This window comes from Sphaerodactylus townsendi, linkage group LG08 (assembly GCF_021028975.2).
Source record: "Sphaerodactylus townsendi isolate TG3544 linkage group LG08, MPM_Stown_v2.3, whole genome shotgun sequence".
NCBI classification, from domain to species: Eukaryota; Metazoa; Chordata; class Lepidosauria; order Squamata; family Sphaerodactylidae; genus Sphaerodactylus; species Sphaerodactylus townsendi.
This window is the reverse complement of record NC_059432.1, coordinates 54,041,720-54,063,745: the sequence shown is the minus strand read 5'-3', so window position 1 is coordinate 54,063,745 and position 22,026 is coordinate 54,041,720. Positions and strand designations below refer to the sequence as shown.

The following is a 22,026-nucleotide window of genomic DNA, read 5'->3' as shown; positions in this document are numbered from 1 at the left end:
AGTGGAGCCCTGGCTCTCTGTACTCCACAAAACTGTTTACACAAGTACCTTACTGACATTTATAACAATGAGACAATGGACTTGGACAGGGGAATATAAAGAGAAAGCAAAATCTCTAATGCAAAGTCCCCCCTTCCCTTTATGTCCAACCAATCTAGGTTAGTATTCACAGCTATTATTGCTTTCGCTGTTTAGGAAAGTGCATTTAATGCAATTCACCTGTTTTTATTGCACAAGTGGAAACTGCTACAGAGCACATGGGCCATTCCAGGGCTATGGTCTCTATACGTGAACACTGTAAATATTTATGATTGGCAAGTAGGAAGGGTTTGTGTGGAATCAAAAACATGGCAGGACAAGAGTGAACAATTGGTGGTGGGAGAGATATGTATGGATACAGTACAGGCAGAAGACTTGAGTGGGTTTATTTGGTTGTGGCTGTGTGTGTGTGTGGTACACTGAAACTGGCAGAGGGAGATTGTTTTCCTCAGCTTTTTTTCCTCTGAGGGAAAGTTCCAGTTCTTCATGCACCCTCTGGGAGGGTTGGCAAAGACTGCTATTCTGTGAAAAGCCAAGCTTCCCAAGAGAATCTTTACCCCTTTCACGATAGTAGCAGCAAATAGTAGCAAGTTGCTGAAACTTCCCCATCAGTGGTCGCCACAAGGCAGGATGGGACAGCAGTTCTGTCTCTTTTAGGAGGTGGAGAAAAGTGTGACAACACTGAAGCCAGAATTTGACAAGACAGGGCAGGATTTAACGATTGTGCTGACCGATGGTTTCACATTAAGTCTGAATGGAGATTCTTTCTTTCTCTCCATGACAAATCAGCCTTTTTTTTGTTTCCTACTCTTGTTAAATATTAAACAATTCGCTTAAAGCAGGAGCTGTATTAATTAAAGCAGGGAGTGGGGCGGATGGAGGAGGGAAGTTTTGTCAATAACCACAGCAATTTGCTATTGAGATTCCTAGCAGATATGCGCAAGTGCAAGCTGGCAGTTTGCTCTCAAAGAATTTGGCTGGTTTGCAGCAAAACAGAGCAGAGCTGTATCATTGGCCTGCTTTGCTGATGAACGGAAATAATAGGCAGTTTGAGAATAATGTCAACGAACTGTAATGGCCATGCCCAAAGGATAAACATATTACACTGGATTCCTTCCTTAACTATTGAATATATTAATTCATTCAACCCTTGGTGAGACCATGACTACATCATTGTGGCTTAGTGTCCTATGGGCACTTCCGGACTCTACCAATACAGTCCCCTTGATCTTTGACAAGAATGGAAAATACAGAGGGCAGAGCAGCTGCATATTGTGAACATGTGTGTAAAAACTTTATAACGCATGAAACCCACTGCTGCGATTTTAAATTCAGACATGTTCATGCCACAACTCCCTGACAAAATGGACAGGCCCTTGTAGAATCACGAGATGAATAGAGATGCCTCTCTCAGATGTCCTCCCCGCCTTTTTTTCTTTGCTTCTTGAGTGGTTACTTTCCAAAAAAGTGTTTGAATTTAATGTAAGTATAATACATCATCCTATACGTGATTTGTTTCTCTCTTTAAAAAAGGAAGGAGTGATTCAGAAGAGTTTGGCTTTCTTCTTCATGTCATTCCGTCTCCAAAGAGGTAACTTGTCAAACTCTTGTATCGTCATGCCGAATATTTCTTGAAAAACCTCAGGTGCTAAATGGCGCTGAAGGAAGACAGGAAAACATGGGAGAAATCATTCAAAGATACAACAGGATACCTGAAGATCATAATTCCATTTAGCAGCCTCAATTATTGCGGATCTTAATTGTGGAGTGAAGGAGAACAGAATGGATGATAAAACAGTAACAGTGATGCACCAAACACAGGCACTTAAAGGTCTCAAAATATCATGAAAACACATAAATTTGCCTTATACTGAGTCAGACTATTCATCTATCAAGGCTAGTACTGTCTGTCCTCACTGGCAGAGGCCTTCAGATAGAGAAGTACTTTACGATCAGTACCACTTATTATTTTATTTGGAGATGCCAGGGACTGAACTTTGCACCTTCTGCATACAAAGCAGATGCTCTACTCCTCAGCTGCAGCCCCTTCCTAGACACAAACAAATTCAGACTCTGAATTTGACACTGGGAAAAAAAGGAGTCACACTGAATGTTCCTCTTTGGGAAAAGTCATCTGATTTTTGTGGGATCAAATTAATTTTTATATTGTAACACAAAATATCCGCATTACATTACTGAATATTTGTGCTATCTATGGTCATGAAGCAAGGATTCAGGAAGGGGCCTAAACAATTTGCCTAAATATCAACAAGGGGAAAAATTATTCGCACACATTTATAGGGAACCCATGGTCGAGCACATGCCCTGTACACAGAAGGTCTCAGAATCAATTCCTGGCATCTCCAGTTAAAAGGCATCAGGATAGAAAGCCTTAGAGCACTACCAGTTTCAACAGACCAAAGTGGAGTGAATAGACCAATTGTCTAGCTCAGTATTAAGCAACTTCATAATTTAAGCATTCTTCTTTTGGTTTGCCCAGATGTCAGAACATTTAAGGGAGGCAATAAAGATATTTTAAGAGTGTCAAGGATTCATAAAAATAATGACACACACTTGGTCTGTTCTGGCTGCAAAATTCACTGCTAGTAAACTTTAAGAAGAAGTCCAGTGGAATCTTAAAGATTATTAAAATCATTTGAGCATAAGTTGTAGCTCACTTCTTCAGATGCTGCAATAGATTTTAAGGTGCCACCAGACTTCTGTTTCAATTTGCTAGTAACAGACGAACATGGTGCAGTTAGATTGCATCTGTGCTGTTGATGAGATCTGGACAGTCATATTGTGTAACAAGTTTTCTTTTAAAACAACTTCTTTATAGCTTACACTAAAGTAACTCCAACTAGTCATTGCTATTTTTATTCTTGGGCTCATTTAACAATACCTTATTTGTTCTTAAATCTCCCCATTAGACCCACCTTCAATCCAGAATTTCAGCTACAACTGTCATGCCTCCTCTAATTCAACAAATGCTGCTTCTTATATACAGATATTAAATATATAGCATTAAACACTTGATTGTAGAATATAATTTTCAAGCATAATTTGACTATTGCAAATAAATGAAGTCCCCTAAAAGACTGCTTTGCTGAAGCATTCGATTTAAATGAGTCCATTGTTTATTTGCCAGCCTGTGAACTACTCCCTTCTATTAAATGTGCTTCTGCCAGACCTTTTAATAGAAGGAACCACCACAGCAAAGATTCTCTTACCTCCAACCTAGTCCTGTCCACTTCTCTTAGAATTTTACTTCGCCCTCTGTTGGTCACCATGAGCATTTCATATGGGAATATCTGTTAATAAAGAAAAATCATTTATTTTAGCATGTACTGTGCCCCCAAAAGACAATTAAATCCCTAAGCACAAACTGGTCATTGCTGGTTGACAGATGCAAGGCCACTAACAGTCTGCTTTAAATACCTGAACATGCACTATAGGGTTGCCATATCTGAGTGAGAAAATTCTTATAAATTTAGGGGGTAGAGCAGGGGTAGGGAACCTGCGGCTCTCCAGATGTTCAGGAACTACAATTCCCATCAGCCCCTTTCAGCATGGCCAATTGGCCATGCTGAAAGGGGCTGATGGGAATTGTAGTTCCTGAACATCTGGAGAGCCGCAGGTTCCCTACCCCTGGGGTAGAGTCTGGAAAGGGAAGAGCTTGGGAAGGAAAAGGACCTCAGAAGGATATAATTCCATAGAGTCCATCTTCCAAAGCAGCCAATTTGTCCAGGGAAACTGATCTCTTGTCTGGAAATCAGTTGTACTTTAGGGAAACCTCCAGGTCCCACCTGGAGATTGGCAAACAGAACCATCTTCCAGCATTTCTTGAACCTTAAAATTCTGTATTTATGATAATGTCTAGATGAGTTCATTTTTGCTTAATATGGCACTATGCATAAATGGGAAAATTTAATAGATTCTGTATATCATTCTGTTATTTCTGACTTCCTGAACTCGTTTATTTGTTCACATGATAAAAATATTTTATTAAAGAAGTAATCTGCAATTAATAAAAACAGATAAAACAAAATTGCACTTACCAATAACTATAACAGGTACTGAAAATACAGAACAAGGGCAATAGATATGTAGAATGCAGAAACTGCAGCAAGGTGAACCTTGACAGAAGTGGCTGAACCCGTATTTTTTAAATATAAGTATCAAAAAGGGCAGATTTCAAGTCCCAGACTGTGACCAGTGGACAAAACATGTCCACTTTGAACCATAGAACTTTCACATAAAGCATTTTCATGATACTATTAACACCTGCACAACCCAGCCTAAGTCTGGCATTTGGACTGAATCAGCCGTACCATCAAGTGCAGGGACAGGATATCCTGAAGGTGAATGGACCCTATTGTGACAAGGCTGTGTTCTACTGAAAGGACCCTGAAATTTCCCTGAGATATTCTGAGGAGGATGGGAAACCAAAAGCTCTTTGGTCAATAAGGGGCTATGAGGATCACTGTTGACCAGTTCGAGATCACCTTTGCTATGATCTCGTGAAGAAGAGGGAAGGGAGGGAAAGCATAATACAGGTGATCCAACCTGTGTAGCTGAAAAGCATCTCCGAGGGAACTCCCAGAGAACTTTTGACTATTCCTGCCATGGAGCAGAAGAGGGAGCACTGTGCATTGGTTTTGGTGCAAACAAGTCTATATGAGGGAATTAAGTACTGGGAATTAAGTACTGAGGATTCAGAGACCATTTGTGAATGGAACACACCCACTTGCCGAGGAAATTTGCAGTGGTGTAGCTCTTTCCAGTCACATGGATGACCACCAGGAAAATGTTGCGTGGTATGGCCCATTGCCATAATCAAGATGCTTCAGCACAGAGGGACCTGGATCCTGTACTCCCTTGCTTATTGTACTAACACTTGGTAGCTGTACTGTCTGTAGTGATAAACAGACCAGGAGGATAGCACGACTAAGAAATTAGGTGTGGAGTGGTGAAACAGGAATTAGATCACTTTTGTTTAATTTTATAAAAATTATCCATGTTCTTCATGGAGGTCTGACTAAAAGAGGGTCTAACACACCCTTGGCAATTTCTCAAAAGCTCTTAATTAAAGGAAGGGCTTTTGGCTCCATATTGGCACCATGGGGAACACTCATGATTGGATTTGAGGACCTTGGATCTGAATGAATATAATCAATGTCCAAGGATTGAGCCATTCAAACCAGCTGCTTTGAACAGAGCTTGAGGTCCTCCTTTGGAGAAACTGGAGATGGATCACTGACATCATCTTTAGGAGAAGACAGAAAAGTGTCCTCAACTCCATGTTTGGACTTGATGGGATGACAAAGGTGTGGTAAAATGACAGAGTCATCATGCTTCAATGTCAAAGGATGTTGGACAGTCGATCTCAACTGATGAGAAGAGATGTGACATGGAGGAGTGATGACTAAATGAGTGCATGGGGAAACATACCTTCCCGAACAGCAAGGATGAGAAGATTGGAAGGATCATGGAAACCCTGTGGTTGGCAAGATGAATGTTGTACCAATGTCGATCTTTTCCCCTGATCCATTGGAGGGACTTTGTAATATTATTTTAATTTTCAGAAGCAGATTTTCAGAATATCCAATAGCTATAAATGGATTTTTTTGTCCCCTTATTCAGATTTATAGCTCTTCATGCTGATTCCTTTCTGCAGTTTATTGTTTGCAGCCCAAAAGTGCTGAACAAACAGACGGGCAGTGTCTGAGCATTCTAGGCCATTTCTGCTTTTTTATGTGCCTTGGAATATAAATTGATTGTAAATTAGTTGCTGTATGTGAGACACCTGGAGGGCCTCCTACAGCTCTTCAGCTCCCCCAAAATATCCTAAAATGCTGAGCTTCAGGTACTGTCTTTCTCTTTAGGGATAATCCACCAAATGTTTTTAAAATTACAAATGTGAAAGAAAATAGTTTGTCAAAAATTGTTTCCAACCCAATTTACTTCATTTAGAAAGTTTTTCTACTGAATGTGATTTTCATGCATTCTTTATCTACTAGGTAACTAAGGAGTAAGTAAAGTCACTGGAGATTCAAGCTTTAGTATATGGCTAAGATTTTCCTACTTATTCCCCTATTATTTGTCTGTATTATGGTCAGCCTGTTTTCTCTGTCAGAGGAGCAGCACATTCTGTACAGACCTTACACTGGGCAGAGATTTTAGATCTGATGGCCCTCTGATCTTTTCTAATAGTTAACAGAGATCTTGTATAACTAGAACAGAACATCTTTCTCTGAAATGTGTTTTCACAAGCAGCTTCATCGACTATGATGTTAACAATTAGGGCAGTCTTTCCCAAGCTGTCTTCTATCAAATTTTAGAAAAGCATAGTTAGGGTTCAGAAATTCATTGAGAGTGTGTTAGTTGTTACTTTATCTGCTTACCAAGTGAATATTTCAGAAGTTCTATAAAGAGGATCCAATCATCAATAAACATGCATCACTTAGTTTATTGTAATTAATTATTGAAATAATGTGAACTTATATACAGTTTGGAAAATGATTCATAATAAAATTTGACAATATCACAGTTATACAACTCATTCGAATATATAATTTTAATTACATGCCTTTGTGATTTTCAGACCAACGTGAAACAAAAACATGGTTTTGTAGCAGAAAAAGCTAAAATCAACAAGACTTTATTCAGTAGTTTTGTTTTGATCACATTCCTCTATTTTACAAATTTACATAATAATATTGTTCTGAGGGCTTTTCAAAATACTTTGGTTGAGTCCAAAACTGGGCAGAAATCTGAAAGTATTTGTTTCCCATGTTTTTTAAAAAACAATAAGTCAAAGGAATTCAGGCACAGAATTTTCAGTTAAGAGTCTGTTAACACAGTAGAAGTAAAAGTAACATACCAGATTTTAAGGATTTTTAAAAATGTACTCTGAATATGTTATTTGGAAAATTTCAGATAAGTTTTGCTAAGTCACTAGTAAAATTTACATAAGAGTGACAGTACTTTGAGTTCAGAGTAACCAACCAGGATCTGCCAAAAGCAAATGCCTGAGATTTCATCCCCCCCAGTTACTGACCAGCAATCTTAATTGCATGTAACAACACTGACCTCAGAACTTTCTGGCTCCATCAAATGGTAGCCAGTGAGGCAGAGAGGAGACTTTTGATGCAATGACATGCTGTCAAGCATTTTGCATTTAACAGACATTAGGGAAGAGACAGAAGGTAAAGATGCACAGCCTTCAATTGTGGTTTCTTTTGGACAAAGAAGTTAGGTAAGCCATGATTTCTTAAAATCTCTTCTACTAGAAATATGAAAGTTATATGAAAAATTACTCTGAATGCTTACTCTATTGATTTCTTTTCAACCTGTACCAACTGCCTTTTTGTTTTGGAAAGATCTTCATGCACTATAATTGATGTTGCTGCCATACTGCTACTGGATGTGACTAGTAAGGAATTATGCAGTTATCAGAAATGTGCCTAGTGGAATCATTATCACTCTGACTGTCAGACTGCATGGAAGTGCTCAGAAAGATTGACCTCTATGCAGCTAGAGGCATAATTTTAAATAACAATATTACAATGAATATTGTCATATCTGCAGCATGTACTGGCTTTTCGGATCTTGTATCTGACACAGACAAAGGAGGTACAACCACCATACATGTGGTACAGAGCAAGACACATACGGAACATTTATTTTTTTAAAAGGCAAAAGGATACACATGCATACTTTTAATGACAACCTATCATAATTTCAGATTCCTGTGTTAAAAGAAAATGAATTGTTTTCACTTGCCTTTGGTTCCAACATGTTAGGCATAGATACTCCTCTGTCCATTCGCATTCCAGTGACATGATCATCTGGGAGGGACTGCATTGGATACAGGTAGACATCAGACACAGAGGTTTCATGCACACACATAGACAGGGTAAAGTCATTCCTGGGGAATATGGACATGATTCTTCCCACAGCCCCAATATTTAGACCTTTGCATCAGCCAATGGGATATGGAGTACTATTATAATATGATATGCAACAGATTGATGAAATGAGTACTCCTCAGGCTCTCAGATTGTCTTCTCTTTATGGGCTTCATGTTGCGACTAATAAGCTTTCACTGCAGTTTACCAAACCAACCCTGGTAAGATTTACTAGCAAGCTGTGACAGAAAATGTCCATTTAGTTAGCAGCCTGTTTCGTACTATGGCCAGCTACATGCCTCTGGGAAGTTTACAAGCAAGGCATGGAGGCAAAAACCATCCCTTGTACCAGAGGCTTGCCTGCAGGGACCAAGAACTATTAACCCCTAGAAGTGGATTGCCATTTCTGTCCCATTAATTCTTTCTAGCTATCGCATGTGCTAAGATTCATTTTTTATCCTTTAATTTTTTTTAATAGAAGACATGTTTTTGTTGGAAGTGGATGTAAACATTCATTGTGTAGCTCCATAGTATTATTTTCTGATAAAAAAATTTTCCTGTTCAAATTATAAATAAGCTGGTAAATTCCTGCCAGTCCAATTAGGAATTCTTTCTTTGTCAAATGGCATAATGACTAATGAAGTCCACTGATTAGCAATTTATACGGAAAGATTAATATCATACTATGACAAACTTTTGCAAGTTCAAGCATTGAGAGTTAGGACTAATAGGAAGACACATTTCTTATTGGCTAGTGAACACATGCAAAAGGAGAGGGTCAGAGGATCATATGTGGAAAATGCAGAGGGTATTCATTTTAAAAATGTGAGGGGTATATTTGCATCACTCTCTTCGGTTGGAACTGGAAAGAAATCCCACACTCAGATGTTAAGAGAGAACTACCACAGGATTTTTCTCTGTATGTCTTAGGAAAGTTTATCAACTAAGTCACAAAACTGACTTGTGCAAGGCATTGTACTAGCTGTGCCTTTTCCATAGCGATACAAGTTTACACCATTTATCAGGAGTAAAACATGAGCTAAATGTATTAATAAACTCTTCCCTGTAGCAGAAATTCAGATGAGTAACATAATTCTTGGCCTTTTGGTGGAATTGCTTAAAGTGTCCATTACTTGATGGAAGAAAATCTGTACTCTACCTGGAAATCTGAAAAGAAAGATGGGGAAGGTAAAAACACACACATCTAATCAGGACTAGGATGAAAAACAATATAAATTCTATTCTACAGGTCTTTGTGGTAGGCTAACACACTAAAGTTTCATAAGCAATAAACGAACTGTTCAAAATGATGCAATTGATTTCACAGATGCACAGACATACAGAAAGGACAGACTGATACCATTTGTAAAAAAAGGGCATTTTCCAAAAATACCTTCACCAGCACTCTACACAGGAAACACAGCAGCAATAGCAAGGTGTAAAGACCAGGGAAAAGACACTGAAACATCTGTCTACCAGCTGTACACATTTCTGTATCTTTATGATTTTTTATAAATTTTCTTAAGGACAATAGTGGTGAAAAGGAAGTGTGATTTATTAAATAAATAAATAAATGATTCATTTACAGTATGCTCTCTATTGTAAGAAGGTCTTAAATGCAGAACTCTCTCACTCACACTTACCTCACAAGGTGCCTGTTGTGGGGAGAAGAAGGGAAAGGAGATTGAGTCTCCTTACAGGAAAGAGTGGGGATGGGGGGAGGGTATAAATCCAAATTCTTCTTGATATATAGGAGAATCTGATCCCTATATCAGTTTATTATAACAATATTTACTAACTAGGAATGATGATGGATTAATCTTTTCAACTGTCAAGTACTACTGGAAGAACATACTACAAAACCCCAAGAATCAAGGAATATCCATAGCAGCAGATATGGAAATCCTTACCTCGAGCAGCGCTGCTCACATCTCCATAGCTGTTATACTGACCAAAGTCTGTAGACACTGGCTATAACAAGAAATGGATGAACATGTTAACACGCCATTAGCTGCAGTGCCATGTCCCCGCAGAAACCTGCAGCAGACAAGCAAGGAAGATCTTTGCTAGATGAACTCAAGGAGAATGCATTGTACTGTGGGGTGAATGTTCCCCAAGATCTCCATAACCAAACATCAGGCACATGATCAAGACATGAAAGGGCATTGAGACCCCCCTCCCACTGAAGAAATATGCAGTTATTTTAATGATTGAGAGTGAAAATACAGCCTGAAGTTTCTCCAGTAAAAGTTGTCAGATTGTCAACAATTTATTATTATAACTTTCATGGGCAGAAAGTGAAATTGTGTGTGTGTGTGTGTGTGTGTGTTTGTGTTCTTTTTGAGGAGAGGGACATTCATCTGGATTGGGGAAAAAAAGAATATTTTGGACCAACCCTGAGCAAGCAGAAATGAAAGCTGAACACAAACTTCACTGTTTGCTATATACTACCAGGGTTTCCATTGATTGATGTTCATGGAGACTTTAGGGACCAGGCACAGTATAATGAAGACTGACACTGGTTTAACGGAAAGGTCAGGGAAACAGTTATTTCTTCACTAAAGGGAAGGATTCTACAGACAAGCAAATAGAAGGCTGGCGACAAGTACTTTTTAAACATAGAAAGTGGGATGAAGAAAGCTTCTCCTAATCTCATCCCATAACCTTATGGCCCTTCCTAAACTCCAAAACTGTTGTCTGGGTCAGAAGGAGAGTTTTAGGTACAGCTATTTTTGCCCTAAATTCATAAGCAATCCTATGTAGATATCTAGTGGAATTTCTAAAGGAATAAGTAGCAGGTCTATAAGACTCAAGAAGGTCTCCAGAGAGGCAACAACATTTCTTCACATCCACCTGCCAACAACATTTTCTTCACATCCACCCACCCATTTGCATTCTGGGAGAAGCTGGCAGCTTACCCGATGAAGGCCATTTCTTCCATAGCCAGGGAGGGAAGAGGTTTTCGAGGCAGTGGCATGTGAGGCTGAATTGTAAGGAGAAAAAACTTGTTATGCTATTTAACGAAAGCTAAGATAAAAACTGGAAAATCTACAAAGGCAGTTAAAAATGCATGTGGTTGTTGCTAGCATGTGGAAACAATGTGGAAACAATCTACATTCACACATTTTTCTTTAGCATGGTCTTTTTGCTTTTGTATCAACTCTTCAAGGTTACAACCAGTGTTTCCTCTAATTCAGCACTGCTACTTGTATAAGAACTTGTAAGGAATGGTGAAAAACCAACTGCTCTTTGTACACCTATCTGTATCATTCATGTAGATTAAATTATGCATACGCTGCACAAAGATATACCTTAACAAATAATCACAAAGATGGCAGCCATGTTTGTTGCAACAGTGACCAAAAGGAGTCTTGCAGTTCAAAATAAATTAATCATGACCAAAGGTTCAGCAGATACATACAATGTTTCCTCTGTAGAAGATATGTAATACTATGGTATAAAAAGGAATTAACTACAAGAGATACAAGTCTGTAACTTAACGTTAAAAAAATCTTCCTCACAAAGATATACAGAAGGAAGAGAATAATGAGTTATTATCAGTGAGTCATAAAACTTACAGAGTGTTTCCAAAATGAAGAATGTGCAAGGTCTGGAATGCTGAGCCACTGAGCCTAGTCCATGCAGAGGCTCAGCATCTGGGCGCAGAGTCCACAGAAGTAGCTTGTGAGTGAGACTGAACACAATCTTTGTGGTACCTCCTGTTCTACTTCCTTTTTTTGTGCTACCATGACTGAGGAAAGCTTGAGCAAACTTTTTTAAAGTTTAAAAATCAGTTACTATTGTCACGAACCTCATGCTGAGGGGAGACACAACAAATATTTTAGAGCTCTGGAGGAAAGGGCACCAAGGACATTCATTACAATTAGATACACTCAGTAAGAGAGAGAGGGGTAGACAGACAGAGATTTTCCTGTCAATAAACATTTAAGCAGTAATTTTAACACTGTCTCTTTCTTTGGAATGTAGCTCAATTTGCCCACCGGAACCTGCCTGCGGAGAAAGGCATTCCTTTTCTATGATTCAGCACTCTGGAATGTGCTGCCCTGCTCCCAAGGCAATTCTTACTTCCTCTCCCAATGTGGGAAAGGCTAAAAGGCTATGAGAAGCAAAAATATCAACAAGGTGTATGTCACTTTTTAATAATGATTTCATGACATAGCCACCGGCCTTTCAGAAGCACCAATATTGCTATGACCTCAGCAGTAATCCATGTTTTATATATTACTTAATATATAGCTAAGTAGTAGTCCCATTCAGATGTTTGTTATTCAATATGCAGTTTAATAGGATTTTCTAAATTAATTTCCCCCCAAAATTGTAATAGAATCATAGAATCATAGAGTTGGAAGAGAGCATAAGGGCCATCAAGTCCAAACCCCTGCCATGCAGGAACAGACAATCAAAGCACTCCTGGCCATCCAGTCTCTGTTTAAAAACCTTCAAAGAAGGAGACTCCACTACACTCTGAGGAAGTGTACTCCACTGTCAAACAGCCCTAACTGTCAGGAAGTTGGTCCTAATGTTTAGTTGGAATCTCTTTTCCTGCACCTTGAACCCATCACTCCTTGTCCTAGTCTCTGGAGCAGCAGAAAACAAGTTTCCTCCTTCTTCAACATGACATCCCTTCAAATATTTAAACATGGCTATCATGTCACCCCTTAACCTTCTCTTTGCCAAACTAAACATACCCAACTCCCTAAGTCTCTCCTCATAGGACATGGATTTCAGACCTTTTACCATTTTGGTCGCCCTCCTCTGGACCCATTCCAGCTTGTCAATATCCTTCTTGAATTGCGATGCCCAGAATTGAACACAGTATTCTAGGTGAGGTCTGACCAATGCAGATTAGAGAGGTACTATTATGCCCCTTGATCGAGACAGTATTGATGAATCCCAGAATTGCATTGGCTTTCTTGGCTGCCGAATCACACTGCTGACTCATGTTCAGCTTGTAGTCTACTAAGACTCCCACATCTCTTTGACATGTAGTGTTGTCAGGTGTCACCCATCCTATATCTATGCATGTCATTTTTTTCTGTCTAAGTGGAGTATCTTACATTTATCTCTGATGAAATTAATTTTGTTAGCTTTGGCCCATCTCTCTAACCTGTCCAAGTCATTTTGAATCCTGACTCTGTACTCTGGGGTATTAGCTACTCCTCCTAATTTGGTATCATCTGAAAATTTGATTAGCATGCCTTCTATTTCATCAGGCTTTAAGCTGATCTTAAGTTGTCTCTTTAAAATTGTGCACTCATTACAGACATTACAACAACCAAAAAGGATACTCATAAATATTTGCAACTAAATTTTACAGAAATCCAATACCGTGTTCATACTACAAGATGTTACCGTGAGTATGCAATAAAAGTTCATTTTATTTGTATATTTTAAGAAATAGCCCTTTTAGCTTTGAAAACTGCAGTAGAAGGCACATTCCCAGTGCAATCCTAAACAGTAACTGACTTGGACTCATGGCAACTTACACCCAGAAAATGTTATTGGTCTTTAAGGAGAAACTGGAATCAAATTTTATGCACCTAAACAGTTACACACTTCTAAGTCTATTACTAAACAGCCAATTAGCTGTCATTTCCTCATCTATACATTCACATTCTTCCCCACAGCAATCCCCAACATGGTGCCCGTGGGCCCCATGGTGCCTGTAGTCACCATTTTTTAGAAAGTGGATGGGACTAGTTGAGACTCCAGCCCAGCAGGACATCTAATTAGTCATTGGATATTTGATTGGCTGTGCTTTGGTTGAAATTGCTACTACATTGTTTTTATTCTCTCACTCTTCTTTTCCTGTGTATTTTAAGAATTACATCTCTTGTCCCCTGAGTTTAGACTACTTCTACATGTTTGTGTGTTGTTCCACCTCTATTGGTGGCCATTTTATGGTTGTGCCCACCACTCTGTTTCAGAATTCCAACGGTGCCCACATGTTCAAAAAGACTCTTGTTCCACAATAAATTAGAGCAAGGTCTCATTAGCCTGATCTCATGCTATCCATAGTTGGCCACAAATGCTAACAAAGATTTGGGAAGATTCCAAAATCTTACAAATAGCATCATCACATTAACACTGTAATCTGGGGTGGGGTGTGGGTGGGAATTTACTCTACAGCCACATCCTAATTTAGTTTGTTTAATATATATCAACAAAATTAACTGTGGAAGCCCCATTGTGAAAAAAGAGCAAGCAATGAAATTGTGGGCAGTAGACAAATTGTTAAAAAAAACTATTGGTAACATCATTTACACCACATGCTTTTTACTGTCAGCAACAGAACCAGCAGTCAACTAGACTTGTAAGAAGCTCAGACCATCATTTCTCACAAATCACCCATGGATACTTTGCAGATTAGTTGCTTACCCGGATTAACTGGTGATTCGTAACGACTGGTGGAAAGTGATAACCTTTCTTTTTCCATCTCTTCTTTTAATATCAATTGGCCCAGACCTGAGTTGAGCTGTGCACAGCAATGGGAAACAACATGTAAGCTAATGGAAAAGAAATCACGTGTTGTTCACATTGATACATATGGTGATTTAAATCAAAATATTAACCACCTTCATCAGTTGTTCCTCCTGTAGTTGCCGACGCCTCTGAAGTTCCTCAAGATCTTCATCTCTGCCAGTTGATCTGCGTCTCATGTCAGAACCTACTTCCACAGCACAAAAAAGCCTCTTGCAAAATGTACGTAAGGATTGCAGATACTGTCTATAATGATTTTATAATGATTACTGAAACAGATACTGTCTTAAGATTGTTTCCTGAATAAAGAAATAAATGCACCTCAATATTTATTTATATTCAACCACCCTGTCATTTTTATTTCAAACCAGTTAAGGTAGAAACATGACCAGTTTTGAGGACAACTTTTACTTCACATGTAAAATCTATATATTTGTTACTTCTGATTGACTGATGTGGTCTCAGAATACTTGGCTGGCAATTAATAGAGCTTGTATTCATAGTCTGAAGGACAGTGTACGTGCCAGAGCCAAAATCAATCCAAGATGCCTGTTGTCAAGTCCTATTTGGGTACAACGGGATAGATTTCCAGACCTGACTCTGGGTTTTAAATAAATACTGCAGAATTAGTTGAATGTCCACACATTGATCCTTCAGTTCACAGTGGGAGGGGCCGTGCTTTGGCAGATCAAGTTCAACAGTTTAGCTTCCATTTTTACAACAGTAATTTTGGATGAACTAATTTTTCGCAAAGTGATAAGTAAACTTCAGATACACTATAAGTAGGTTAACAGTTTACTTGCTAGGGGGTGGGGCAGCAAAACAAAGGGGATGGAGACAACACTTAATTAAGCAGGGTGAATAACTAGGTCCCCACAGCAAAAGCTCTGGGATTACAGGATTGAGCAGCTCCAATGCAATGAGCAATGGGGATGCAATTTGTTTCATGACTTCAGTGTTATACTTGAGATTTCACACACACTCTCTTTAGCCTCTTTCTTATTCACCGAGCATAGAATGTACTGTTGAGAGAAAACTGTGTTCAAGGAAGGTTGGAGGAAGAACAACTCTTTTCCCTATACATAAAACATTGCATTCCATGCCCATCCTTGGTCTGTCCAAGTGGAGGTGATCTCCCACATGTCTTCTAAAGGACCAGTCATATCTTCCAATGTTTTCCTGACATACTTCAAATTCTGCAACCAGTAAAATCTGCATTGTGTGAACTGAACAAAGAACTAATTCACTTTATTTAAATTAGGTCAAGGTCCCCAAAGTTTTTGACATTGCAGGCACCTTTGGAATTCTGACAGAAAGTGGTTGGCACAAACTCAAAATGATAGCTGTGGGAGGTGGAGCTAACCACAAAATGTCAGGGAATAAGATTATGCATAACTTTGATAGCAATTTGGTAACAGTTCAGATAGAAGCTCTGTTTAATGGGATCCTTTTTTAAAATTAGCATATTATTCAAAATATTTTTTTTGCATACATATAAAGTACAAATACATATTGAGCTAACCAAACAACCTTCATTTTGGCAGTATTTGTCTTCATTTTGCAGGCATCTAACTTATGCAAAAGGGAAAAATTCTTCTCTTGCGGCTATTCTCTTTACAAGAACCCTTTTCTTGCAAGCATAGCCATTTTCAACCAGCACTATTACTTGTAACAACAACAACTGGTACGAAAAAAAGCAGGTGTGGTGATACTATTAATTTACCCTCAATTATAAATATACATTCAAATTGGGAAGATCTGATGACTTACAGAAGTTCTAGCTAGATGCACTAACCATTTTAGCTGTGGGGCCAACTCATGTTTAGTCAGATGGCAGTACCACTGTAGTCAGATGGCAGTACTGACTGTATCACTCAGCTATTTGCACTGGTAAAGGACTTTAATAAAGTCAGTGTCAGAATAACTTAAATGTCAGAAATTCAAAAAGCCCCATCTGGGCCTGTTTAATTTCTAAAAACAAATTATGGGTACCAGGAAAGGTGATGACAGGCTCTGTGGTACCCATGGGTGTTATTTTGGAAACACTTGGATTTGGTTGTACAGTCTATTATTTGCTTGTGGAAGAATCTGAACCCTTAAAGAAAAACATTGGCAATATGGGAAGGAAGAGAGAAGATCCACATGTAGGAATACTGGGGGCAAAACCATATTAAACTACTGCAGATAAACTGTCTATGTTTTGAGTTCACTGGGCATTACTAAAACACCTTCACATTTGATGTACATTAAGGCTGGTTAATTACTCTCTTAAAATAAAAAATGACAGATTTTTATTCTGAAGTGTCTAACAAAATATCATGTTCAGTTTTAGAATAACTTGTCTTATTCATATTCTCCTTCCTTAGGTCAAATTCATATGACTACTTATAGATTGGGAGAAGTCAATATGAAATAATTTTGTGGTGATAATTTATATAGTGGATCTCCTATCTGGATATATCCTAATAGGAGTAAAAGTGGTATTAACTATTTCACAGTGACCACTCTTCTTCATCCACATCAATCAAGTTCAACTCATATGTTATTAATTGATATTAATAACATACTTAGGGTGATCTTCTCAAATAAAATGTAATGTGGTAGTCAAGTAAAATTATTTCACATTGACACAGCCCCATAATACTGACACGACAACATGAATCTAATATTGAATTTCATTGACTTTACCATATCTGAAGACCAGCAGCCATAACAACAAGTTTTTGTATAGCAATTTCAGAGTTCAAAGTGCTTCACATATGTTATTATACATCAATCATGTAAGGCAAGCAAGCGTTGTTACCTGCATTTTTCAGAGGACTGAGGTTGACAGAGTATCTTGCCTTAAGATACCTAGTGGATTTGTGATCCAGATAAGGTACTGGATCCTCTCAGATCACAGTTCAGGCTCTTATAATGCAATCCTAAGCAAAGGTACGCCCTTCTATGTCCACTGATATCAAAGGACTTAGAAGAATATAACTCAGTTTAGGATTGTACATATCCATTATGTGACACCAGTTTCATGAACATATGAATTAGACTTGAGTGTGAAATAAGTAACAATAGTTTAATCCAGCTGCCTTTTGATGATGATCATGATACATATTGGGCTAAAAAAAGATTATGCATATGGTTCAAAACAATAACAACAGAAAAAGGTAAATTAAATACTTTAGAGTATAAAAATGAAACAACTTAACCACTTAGCTATTTATACTATGATTGTCTCATCAAGAACCCCCAAAATGTAATTTTCCGTAATGCTGTTTCCTAACATGATAGAATGAAAAGGCAAAACAAACAACCAAAACAGAAAATCAAGAACCAAAAACGGAAAGAAGTCAGGCTTCACTGCAGTATTCAAAAAATTGTATTAGCTTTAATTATGTTTTCAAGGTTAGAATAACCAACTACTTAATGTAGGCATATTATTTCTGTAAACAGTAAATTCTATTGACACAGTCCTCACGATATTCATGGCCATTATACAGTGGGTCATGAAAGTAGGGAAACCCAGATTTTTTCTTAGTTTTTGCCCCTCGGGAAATATCCTACAGAACCTCCAAATCCTAAAACACCCCTGAAAACATTTTGAAAATAGTTTTTTTTAAGCATCTCCTTTTAAAAATATTTTATATTAATATCCCAAGTGAGTTCTGGGAAGTTTTAAGAGAGATGTGTAGCATCTGGAGGACCTCCTAATGGCAATTGGGCTATGCAAGCATCCAAAGTGAAGACTTTGAGGATATGAAATCCCACAAATTTTAACATTACACATTCTAGATTTTTTTCAGGGAATCTTTTTCCTTTACGCTCTTGCCATTAAATATCTGTTTAGCATGGCACCCTTAAGATTAATAAAATAGCAAGAATGGACAAATTCATTGTCACAATTATTTTCAAGTTTAGTAAGTAGTAGGAACTGAGGGGGGGATGTTTTGCTCACATAATTTGTTATTCCATACCTACAGCCGCAAGTGAGGGAGGACCTGGCCAGTATTCTGTCTCAATCTTTGGAATCTCGTTGGGTGCTGGAGCGTGGGCTGCTGGGAACGTAGAGGACTTGATGATATCATCGGAGGACTTGCTCTGGGCTGCCAAAGCAGCTGCATCTAGATGGCAATCATGGGAACTTGACTATCAAATTAAGTTATTATGTCATAGTCTACATCAGTGCTACAGTTCATTTCTACATCAAGTTCCATTACAATACAAAAAGTTAGCACTACTTACTTGTTTTTTTCTGTGCAAGAGACAAAACTCTCCTTAATGTCTTGGGTCAAAATGTCCCAAACATAATATAGGGCTTCCTTTTAGATTTAAATATAATATTAAAACAGTTGCACTGCTGTTTTTTTGCTTAAGGGAAGAGCCCAGCAAAAAGTGGGCATCCATACTAGTCATTGGAGGATTGTTCAGCTGTCAATGTCCTCCTTCTTCTCCATATTTCAGATAGACTGTTCACCTTTTAAACAGCACTATATGTTTATTGACTGACATTTTGATTTTACATTTAAAATATTTTTTAAATTTTTTGTAAAATTGCTCTAGAGAAGGAGGGTAGCTTTATGACAACCAATCAAACCTGGGTACAGCCAATTTCTTGCAAAACTGGGATTCAACCCAAGTATATTATTTCCAGAGAAGTTTGTTTGTTTGTTTGTTTGTTTGTTTCTTTCTAAATAGGCCAACTTTTTTCCATGTAAGGAAACTAAGAATAATAATTTGGTATTTTGTTGATTATATCCAATTGCAACTTACAAAATTCTTGTGAAAATTCTACAGGAATTGAATTTGTAACACAATGCCAATTTGTGTTAATCACTGAAAATATTCTCCAGTGTCATTAAACAAACACATACTCATCATTTCAAAACAGTATTTAGCTAAAAGCATTGGAGTTTAATGAACTTTATTTTTAAGAACTTTTCAAGCATCCTTAAAGCTTGTTTCAACAAGTATCTATGAATTGAAATGCTGATCTAGGGGAAAAACTGCCTCTGAAGTATGATTTCAATTGTGAATAAGATTTAGATTACTATGATGGCTTTCCACATCACAGTAATACAATATTTAAGTTGTACGGACAAGCCACTTAAAGTGAAGTTACACAATCATCATAAGAATGGAAACATCAGCATGACAACTGAATATTTAGTGATTTTTGTGGAAGCACTAATTTAAATCTTGTAATAATTATTGTTTAATTAACTGCAAACATCTCCTGCAAAAAGTGTAGTAAAATTAATAGAAGCTATACAAGGCTTTAACACTATGGTCTCATTGCACCTCCCTTTCATGTCAAAGGGAAACAGTACAGGCAAACTGAAAAACTTCCCTGGGTAAATACACCAGTTATCTTCGCTTGGAACTCTGGCTACTACTACAAAAGCATGACTTCAAATAATACTTACATATTAGAATTGATGATGTCAGTGGTAAAACATTCATATGTAAATGGAAGGTGAATGGACACATTACAAACCATAAAGAAATAAAAATAAATGTTAAGAAAAAATGAAAATGACATGATTAAAATGAAAGTTAAATATTAAATGTATAAGAATAGGAATGCCCCATGAGAACTACCAGCCCTTGAAAATCTGTTACATGCTATACTCTAAAATCTTTCTGAGGCATTTTTCTATTTTTTTTGCTACTTGAGTCCTCAATGAGCTGCACATTTTAATCAGACTAACAAAATGATCGCATAATAGTCTTCTGTACCAAAAATGTACTGCCAGTGCTTAATTTCTGAATTAAATAGGTGCTGGAAATTGAAGCTGTTGTGAAGACTTACAAATGGCTATCTAAGCCCTTATTCCAGATATTTGAAGACTAGCTGCCCTTACTGGTTGGAAAGAGAATGGTTTTTGGGCACATATTCATAGATCCACATTGTTTTATTTCAGCCATTTTAGGGCTGATCTCCAGCACTGAAAGGCAGATTCTTATCAGCTATATCTTAATTCTAAGTTCAGTCCACTTTTCTTGTATCAGAAACAAATGCATGCACAATGAGGATTTGTTCCTATACAAGCCTCAAGAAAATGAGTCAAGGTTGTACTAGAGATAAACTTGCCTACTGGCCTATGCCCCATAAGTGAGTGGAAATCATGTGATCATCTCCATCTCTAACATGTGGACATATTGTTAGGAAAGCAGGGCACCTGTGCCTTCTTATCAGGATGGAATAGCATGAGTTTTAAGAAGTAAACCCATGTAGACCCACTAAGCTGGCAGAAGCTGAGGATCATTCAAACATACCGATCGCATGTTGCCCATCAGAATGATGGCAGCAAAGACCTGGGCAAAAGCATCTTAATGGTGGTGAAAGCTAGACTGGAGCTTAAAACAAGAAGAAAATTTGGCCAAGAGGACTGAAGAAAAGCATTTCCTCTACTACCAAATTCTCCCTATAAAATTAACAATTCTCCCTATACAATTCTTAAAAAATTAGCAAAAAGCATATTAGAACAGTACCCATGGTTGGCTATTGCAGAAAAAACAAACAGGAGTCTTGTGGTACTTTAAAGACCAGCAAAATATTATTTCAGCTTTTGTGGCTTACAGCCCTGTTTTTTCAAATACTATGAGTAATATGCCATTAGGACACAATTTACAGATTAAATAATGGAGGAAAGAATAATGTGTTTGTGTCAGAGTTGCTTCACTACATGTGATAGATTCATGAGTTTATTTTAAACATTTCAAGAAATATGAATGTTAGATATAAGCAAATTTGCATTCAGAATACAACTTTAAAAAAACTCTTCTGTTCTGTCATTGAAAATAGAGCCAGTTTATATGCATGAAACGAAAACTATCATGTATCTTTCTTGTCCACAAACAGGATTCTATACATCAATTTAGCCACATGTCCCCACATCATGAAAATTTATGTTCAAAGAAACGAGCCCTCTAATGTTTATTTGAATCTTTCAAAGAACATTCTGTCTACACCAGAAAAATAAAAAAGAAACAAAAATGAAGTAACTTAAAAAGCATGCAACAATCAACTGATGTATCAAAAATGTTAACATAAGCAAAAGCCACTGGATAGGATTACTGTCCTGTCATGCAGATATTTAATATATCAGATTGCCCAGCACTAAAGACAGAAATAATAAGATTTACCATGTTGTTTGTAGATAGGTGGTTTTCTATAAATATTGATGCCTTGATCTGTAAAAATAAAAGGCAGAAACATATGAATATTTGGATTTCATCCACTACTTTGGGGGGAAGAAGAGGAAACCAGACACCTAGTCAGTGGATGTACCGACCAAATTTGACACAAAATCTAGAAAGCCAAGAGTTTAAATACACAAAATATTCTGATAAAACCAAAACATAAAACAGATGGAAAAATATAACAGATGTAGGAATGAAATCTTTGACATATATCATTGGAAGCATGGTGATGTACTTAAGGTATAAACTGCTCAGTTTGAGACTTTAGTAGGTTATTAGGTGGATAATCATTTCAAAGGAAATGCAGTCAAAGATACACCACAGACGAAGACAGGACTTGGTAGAACACTAAGACCCAAAATGATTGCTGAAAAATAGA

At 37.6% G+C, this 22,026-nt stretch overlaps 1 protein-coding gene across 10 annotated transcripts in view; it reads right to left on the bottom strand.

Moving 5' to 3' along the window:
• Positions 1-844: 844 nt before the first annotated feature.
• Positions 845-22,026, bottom strand: part of ABLIM1 (actin binding LIM protein 1) — a 230,724-nt gene continuing 209,542 nt past the window's right edge. For 3 of the 10 annotated variants that reach the window (XM_048505966.1, XM_048505962.1, XM_048505965.1), the window contains exons 15-24: positions 21,591-21,638; positions 18,419-18,565; positions 14,546-14,640; positions 14,349-14,445; positions 10,868-10,932; positions 9,860-9,920; positions 9,109-9,116; positions 7,825-7,899; positions 3,270-3,350; positions 845-1,697 (exon numbers count right to left, since the gene is read on the bottom strand). In XM_048505966.1, coding sequence (XP_048361923.1) covers positions 1,584-1,697; positions 3,270-3,350; positions 7,825-7,899; positions 9,109-9,116; positions 9,860-9,920; positions 10,868-10,932; positions 14,349-14,445; positions 14,546-14,640; positions 18,419-18,565; positions 21,591-21,638 — 791 coding nt within the window. In that variant the 3' untranslated portion in view covers positions 845-1,583. Of the gene's footprint in view, positions 1,698-3,269; positions 3,351-7,824; positions 7,900-9,108; positions 9,117-9,859; positions 9,921-10,867; positions 10,933-14,348; positions 14,446-14,545; positions 14,641-18,418; positions 18,566-18,981; positions 19,863-21,590; positions 21,639-22,026 lie in introns of those variants that run through there. The other 7 variants (XM_048505959.1, XM_048505961.1, XM_048505967.1 and 4 more) reach the window with 3 other exon arrangements.